The 7,616-nt window shown below is 43.3% G+C and overlaps 1 protein-coding gene and 1 non-coding gene across 2 annotated transcripts; both read left to right on the top strand.

Annotated features, from left to right (window-relative positions):
* The first annotated feature begins 708 nt into the window (after positions 1-708).
* On the top strand, positions 709-780 carry trnaq-cug. The gene has a single exon. It is a non-coding gene; the product is annotated as a tRNA-Gln (tRNA).
* Positions 781-1,084: 304 nt separating this feature from the next.
* LOC118101986 lies at positions 1,085-6,641 on the top strand. Its single transcript, XM_035148108.2, has 8 exons — positions 1,085-1,215; positions 1,961-2,063; positions 2,327-2,509; positions 2,812-3,056; positions 3,201-4,115; positions 4,499-4,541; positions 4,758-5,840; positions 5,964-6,641. Exons 1-8 carry the CDS (start codon positions 1,121-1,123, stop codon positions 6,315-6,317), a joined length of 3,021 nt encoding a protein of 1,006 aa, XP_035003999.2. The 5' UTR covers positions 1,085-1,120; the 3' UTR covers positions 6,318-6,641.
* Positions 6,642-7,616: the final 975 nt, after the last annotated feature.

Genomic DNA, 7,616 nt, shown 5'->3' with positions numbered 1-7,616 from the left:
TTTAACAAACTAATTATTTAGTTATTTTCAAAGAATATTAAATCAAATTAAATTTCTTTCAAAATCAGGTCTCACTGAGACTCGTACTGAGGTGAGTCCTTGTTGCTGATCATTGCTCCATGAACCACACGATGTAAAAATAACTTCCCTCAGCTTCACACGTGTGTTATGCCGCATTCAAATATAAAGGAAGGGAGGGACCGGTCTTTAAAGTCTTCAGAAAAAAAACCTACTGCACTTCAACGTCCACAGACCAGTGAACAGCTGAGAGTTTATTTTCAGTGAGTGTTGCTGACTTGATAATATACTGTATTCAAGTGTTCAGGAAACCGTGAGTAAGTGTTTGATAGAATACTTTCAGTCATGGTGAATAGGTGTAATGGTCAGTACTCTGGACTCTGAATCCAGTCCTTTGAGTTCAAGTGTCAGTGGAAACTGAAGGGAAAAGAGTTCCAAATATCCAGACACTTGTTCACTGTGACCTGAACGCAACACATTCGAACACTTGTCCATCCTGACTGTATTATTTTGTTTTTTTAAAGGGTCTTCACAGACTTTTGAAGGTTAGATGAGGCAAAACAGCAACAACTTCCTCAGCAGCAGCAGAATCACTGTGGGATTCCCCACCCTTCACCGTGTGTGAATGCAGCGTGACAGGTGTGTCAAGCTGAAGCATGAAGCAGAAATAGAAAGTACTCAGTTTACAGTGGTTCCATGGTGTAATGGTTAGCACTCTGGACTCTGAATCCAGTAATCCGAGTTCAAGTCTCGGTGGGACCTGATTTTGAGATAAATCAAATGTTTCACTGTCTATCAACACATTATGATACTGTCCTGAAAGACCAGGCTAGTTGACTCTACTCTATTTGTGTACATGTACTTTTACACATAGTAAAATAACTTCAAGAAACACGTGCACTAAAAAGTGACCTGCTCAATTTCACAGATTTTGTAATATTTTTGTATTGTAACAAAACCATGATGTTTATCACATTGTCATTCAGAGCAGCAGCAGTGCATGTTTTGGATTAAATACTGATTTGCAGCGTTTGCATTAGCTTCCCTCTCTTTCAGTCTGCAGGGCTTCACCTGGCTGCAGTCAGGGAGGGTTGTTAAGGTGATGTGGGGACACCTGTGTCAGCCTCAGCCAGGCTACAAATACAGGTCGGATTTCAGAGGCTCTTTTGGTCCCTCCTCGGCTCCACATCGCTCCAGGTTGGGGGTTTGTTTTTAGCATTTTTTCCAGGAGCATGCACAAGAGTGTAAATGATCTTCACCTTTTTCCATTTTCTGGGGTTTAAAAAAGGACGAGTTTCCTTTTAATATAATTAGGATTTACCTGCCCTCAGAGAAACAATGGCACCGTACACAGCTGGTATTAACATGTGTGTTTTGTGATCCGATCTCAAGTGGACAGCTCTGAGTACAGGTGTGAACGCACACAGATTGGATAGCGATCACGCCAGACCACATTCGGGGGTTGGTCGGGGCTAAAAGTGTCCACATTCTTTGAGCAGTGTGAATGCAAATGTGGTCCAGGGCCACACATGAAGGACCTCCTACTCAGCATGATGTCCTCTGACCCGTTGCCGTTTAACTGTGAACTGATCCTGTTTTTTCGTGGGCGGCCATCTGCCTCAACAGGTTGGGGTGAGGAGAAAAATGGGGAGGAGAGGAGTGGTGGGTGGAAAAGAGGGGAGAGAAGAGGGAGAGATGGTGGGATCGGATCTCTCAGGACAGATGTTAATACCATGTCTGAAAAAGGTCAATGTATTGCCCGAGTGGTGGAACTACTGCTGCTACACTGGATCACTGATTTAACACTGCAGTTTTAGCGGTGATGACCTTAGCAGCATGATGGTCTGATGCCTTTCAGTTGTCTTATGGTGAAATACGTAGTTGTGGTTTAAAATGTCCCTCTGCCTCTGTAAATTGAATGTGTTTTTATTTGTGCTTACAGATCAGAGCAGGTTGTCACTCCAGCCTTGGAGGTTTCCAAGGATGCTGCAAAGGCAGTGATGTTGGTGTCCCACTTTGAGGCGTCCATTAATGCTCCTGCTATGGTACTTGGGCTGTTTTTTGTTTTTTCTCACTTTTTGGACACGTGGCTTAAATGCAGACACAGTTGTTGTGTAGTATTGGGTCAATTAGACTATACTATGGTTCAGATATTCACTATTTAGTTACTAGTGAGTCCTGGAAGAGTGTTTCCTGATTCCATATAGATATATATTACTGTCATACTCCCTATGATTGTAATTAGGGAATCTTTGTAGTTTTAAATGATCTCAAACGTACCCCTCTCGTCTCCCACTGCCCCTCTCAGGCACCTCTTCGTTGTGCAGAGGATGTGACCCGCAGATTAGCGGAGACCCTGCCATGGGATGGTCAGAGCAGGGAGAGCTGGGTCCGGGATCTGGAGAGGCTGAAGGAGGAGCTTCAGTCTGCCGTGCACTTCATTCTCCAACCCCTCAGGGCCGTTTCCAGCTACCATCACTACTTCAACAAGGCAAGTAGCCGTGTGAAGTACCTGCTTAATGTTTTAATCCGTTAATCGTTGATAATCAGTTTCTAAAGAGCACTTGAAGTTTGCTCATATACACTAAAAAGCTAATAACATTTTATTTGTATATCCCATATTCACAAATCAGTTTGCCGCAGAGGGCCTGCCTTTGGGAATTGATGTGTCAGTTTGAGTGGTTTAGCAGTTAACTAATGTAAAGCTTTTCCTTAAAAGAATAGTAGAAATGGTGTGTGTATGTGATCTAATGCTGTATAACACTATAAACCTGTGAACTGTCCTTCTTACAGGCCAACAGCTGGTACAGTCTGGTCCTCTGTGAGAACATCCTTCAGGAGCTGCTGTCAGGAGTTGTTCCTACAGAACAGCACAGGAGGGTGACCTGGGGGAAGATCCCTGTGTGGAGGTGCAAACTGTCCACTTTCCTAAAGAAGAATCCTCCGCCAGATACAGAGGAGCTGGTTCACCTGTCTCGCCTGTCTAATGTCGTCCCAGGTGATGCAGTCCAGCAGGCGGGGAGGCAGATGTCAGAGCGGTGAGAGAATTGAGTTTGAGATAAAAGAATTTAAAGAGATGGTTGATTTGCAATTAAACATCTGCTTATGAAATAACACCAATTGTAGACATTTTGGATACTGTTGCGTGACCAATGTGACAGTCATCTTTTCTTATTCATCAGGTGCATGACCCTGAGGAACCTTCTTACTTCTTCAGGACCTGTAAATGTGGGTCACCTCCAGCTGGCCCTACAGTGGCAATATGAGTTGTTGCGGAGCAGCCATTTAAATCAGTTCCATGCGCACAGTGCGACAAACGGAACCACCAAAGAGTTTCAAAACAGCCTCTTGGAGTCCAAGCTCACTAAATGTGAGCGAGGTAAAGGAACTGAACAGCTTCTTGGAACGAGTCCTTTGGCTGAAGTTTCTGAGATGGTGTCAGCTGCATGCAAGTCCCCCTCCCTTAAATCATTTGACTCAGGCTGTGATGGAGATGGGAGCAGCCGACTGGAGGCCTGGAAAGGGAGGGAAGAAGTTAAAGGTCTGCCTAGATTAGCTGGGATCAGGGACTGTGTGAGACCGACCATCAGCCATCCTCAAATCCTTAGAGAGCACAGCAACAGTGTTTCAGATCCTGTGGATCACAGAGGGGAGGCTGACTCCTCTGGGACTAGAATCCAGATCGTTACTAAAGTAACTGAAGATTCCCTCAATTTAAAGATTAAAATGAAGCTCTCGGCTGCACATCCAAGTAATGTTTGGTTAAGTTTGCCAGCAGAGGATCTGGAAAACTCGTACACTGTCATTATCACGCACAGCCCCACAACGCAGAAGACGGATACCTGCACCAATGGCACCCACTGCAACAGTTCTCCTGTTCAACCCACAAAGATGGAGGAGTCCGGGCCACGGAGCAGGGACTGGATACGACATTCTCAGAGCAGTTTGGATGATCCTGGATTAAGTCCCATCCGAAACGTACTCTCCAGCACTATTACAGATGGAAGAGACGAGTCCACCTCCACCACAGAGGGGATTCCCAGTCTTCTCTGGGATTCTTACGACCTTCATGACCACAGTCAGGATGCTGTGGATGGGTAATACTTCTTTTATTTGTCCCCATTTGAGTCATTTTAAATTTGAACCCTGCAAAAGGTTAAAATGCTAACATATGCACCTTAAGGCAACACACATGTTAAAAGACAGAGGCAAAAGCTATGTATAAGCATTTTACTGTCGGAAAAAAAATAAAGCAGCACATTGGTTTGATTCATGAGGACAAAGCCATGTGTTGGCAGTAATGCTATCTCAGACAACCAGTTTATGTGGAGCTGTAAAAAACTCGGGATAGAGCCACTGGCATTAGCCTGCTCTCTCTGATTCAGTAGCATCCAGTCTTCAATGGGGCTTTTCCTAAATGAATCTGTATCCCCAAAAAGCAACGTCATTGGCTAATGCTGCCACCTTTTGTCTTTGGCAGGCACGACCATTGGCCACTGTGGAGTGAGGACCAGTTTGGTGTGGTACGTTAATCACAGATTAAATGTATTATGAATTGGGACACTGCAAAGTGATACACTGCTAAGTAACTTTTTTCTTCCATCTTTAAAGAAAAAATACGGTCTCCTTTTTGTGTTTATGTGCATCTTGTATAGACAAGTATCTACATTTGATACAACCAGTTTGAATCTGTATGGTTTGTTCATCATGCTTTATCTGCGCATGTGCTTTTTTAAAAGACGTCGTTCAGTGGGTTAACTGAAGCTGATGTTCTTGGCCTTGGAGACGACCTTGATCCGGCAGAGTATGACAACCTCAAGGAAGCCGGATCAACTGGATCTGCAAGTGAAACATGGGTTTCTGAATATGGACACTGCAATGAAGCTTCAACAGAATCAGCAGCATTTCACAGTTGGCCCGACCTGCTGACGGAGCTAAGGCTAGTCTACATTCTGGACAAGGGGATCATGGAGGAGCACCTGAAGACCTATGACACCCAATGCAGTGAAGAAACCCACAACAAGGAACTCTGTGAGAGGCCTTCAGATAAATGGTCAAGTGTGAGCAAAGAGAAGGAGTTTTTCTGGTTACAACTGGAAAAGGAGAAAAAGGAGGTGACGCTTGAAAAGAAGTTGGACAAAGTTGGAGCAGATTTGGTTCCTGGTGCTGTCCCAGAGGCTACAGGCTCTTGCTTCGAGGATGATCCATCTGGATGTAATCGAACTACCTTAAATAGTATCTCTGATTTAAAGCAACCTGCTAAAAAACCAAAAAACAAACTTCTGGGATGTGTCTATTGGAAAGATTTGGACACATCTGGTGAATATGCGACCATATGCAAACCAGAAGCCTCTTTAATCCCTGAAACGTGGCCAGATGATGGCGTGTTTGATCCTGGTGGGAAATCACTTCATCCTCCAATGCCAAGAAAAGCTTCACTTCCTATGAACACCAACCTTACAGAACTTGAATCTCCTTGTTCCACAGAGCTGGCGACTCCAGCTCTGTCTTCAGTAGCTCAAGATCCTGATTTTGTGCAACTTGATCTACAAGATAAATCTATTAAATCTCAGCTAGAGAATGTAACTCCAGCCATCAGTTTCCACTTAGAGGATGTGTCTGAAATAACAACCAGAAGTGACGAGGGGGCACCAAACATGGAAATCCGGACTTCATCTCTCAGTGATGAGTGCCCAGTTGAACAGTCAGCACCACAGCTGCTTCCTGACCAGTCTCTGGAGTTGGACCCTGGTGGAAGAGACAACCTGACTGAAAACTTGCCTGATGGTGTTCTGGCCCCGTTTAACATCGACATGAGAGAGGTGACCTATTTATTCTTAAATTGCGGTCAATAATTTTGATTTGGTTTATTACTTAAATGTTTAATTGCTCTAATGATCAGAAAATGCACGCCTTTCCTCATACTGTCCACAATTTCACTTCAGATTTTGGATTCGTCTTTTGGTCGGGGAATCCTCTGCTGCCCGGCCTGCACAGGTCTGACGAGACAGGGAGTGTTCGTGTCACCAGTGGGGGAGAGGTGTTGGCCAACCTGTCCACCTCCAGAAGGCAGGAAGAAACTGCAGAACCGAGCCTGCAAATCATTTTCAAGAAATGACCCTAAGACGGACTCCTGTAAAGTCTGCCAGACGGACTCCTGTGTAACGTACCACTTACATTTATTTCCCCAAATGCAATTTAGACATGGCTCTAATTCAGTGGATTGTCTGAGCCATTACATAACTCTTTTTAATCCTGAGTCTGTCTGTGGAGTCAGTTTTTCTTTTGTCATCAGTTGAGATCCACCAATAATGGCAACGGCAAAACTTCTGTCCGTCATAAAATTCCTGTCAGTCGATGTCATTGGCCGTCAAAAATCTTTTTAACTGTCCCAACTTTCCTGTTCTGTGTCTGTGTCCTGAGAATTTTAGCATTATTTAATTTGATTTTACTTTCTTCCAGATATTATAATATAAGCTATAAATAAGTCAAATTTAAACTATGACCACAATAAATGATCACTGGGCATGATGTAAGCCTGGAGCTGGGCGGTTTGTTCGTGGTAGAACATCCTGTTGATCTGAGCCACCTCCAGCTGCTCGTTCTGTTCACGCAGGTCATTTGAAAACAGGAAAATATCTGTCACACATTTCCCACGTGTGTCATTTTGACACTGGAAGCACAGACAGATTAGATTTGCGGTTAAGTGCCAAGCATCAGAGCTCAACTTTGACTTCTGAAAGCGTTGTGTCCAGAATGAGCCACTGAGGGACATGTGGAACTCTCTGTGCTCACTCCAAATATATATGTTAATTGATCTAATAACAAATTACTGTATTTAAACAATAATTAAGAAGTAAATTTCATATAATGAATAATATTTTGTGTTGGACATGGTGAAAGTTGCAATCATTTTTGAAACTTTGATCATTGTAGTCCATTTCAACCAGATTTTGTGAGGCCTTAGGGGCACTGATAAGAGTCGTCTTATTATGACTTTTTAAAATATGTCTTTTTATTGTAAGATATCACTTGTTTTTCTTAAAATGTTAGTTTTAAGAAAACTAATAATTTTTAAGTGGCCCTAATACTCAAATATCATGACTCAAGTCGAAGCAGAAGATCCCTGTACATGGATGTTTGCTGATGTTGCAGTAAACCGTGAACTGGAGGGGAGGGAAGTGAGGAATTGTGGGATATGAAGTTGTCTCAGTAATTTTCCCACATGTTGGTTCTCCACCTGAGTTTAGTTTTGGTTAGTGACAGTGTGTGTGAGGTTCGTAAGAAGGAAGTGGTGAACGATATGAAGTCCAGTGTTGGTCTGCTAATACCTTTCAGCCTGAATAATCAGGTGATGTAAAATGCTACTGCTGCAGGTACCGTGTTTGTCTTTCGTCTCAGGTAGAGCTTCTCGTTTGTATTTTGAATGCTGTGTTTTGCCACTTTTTAACATATCTTCTACTCTGAGAACATTGGTTGTGTGTTTTTGTTTTTTTGACACGTGCACAGTAGTGTTTGTTTTTCCGAAAGGTGTTACAATGGTACCAAAGCTGCTGGATTCATCTTTTTACCATGACTTCTGAAAAATCTTTCGTCAA

This window comes from Hippoglossus stenolepis, chromosome 22, assembly GCF_022539355.2.
Source record: "Hippoglossus stenolepis isolate QCI-W04-F060 chromosome 22, HSTE1.2, whole genome shotgun sequence".
Taxonomy (NCBI): Eukaryota; Metazoa; Chordata; class Actinopteri; order Pleuronectiformes; family Pleuronectidae; genus Hippoglossus; species Hippoglossus stenolepis.
The sequence above is the reverse complement of the archived record's forward strand: the minus strand, read 5'-3'. Positions and strand labels throughout refer to the sequence as shown.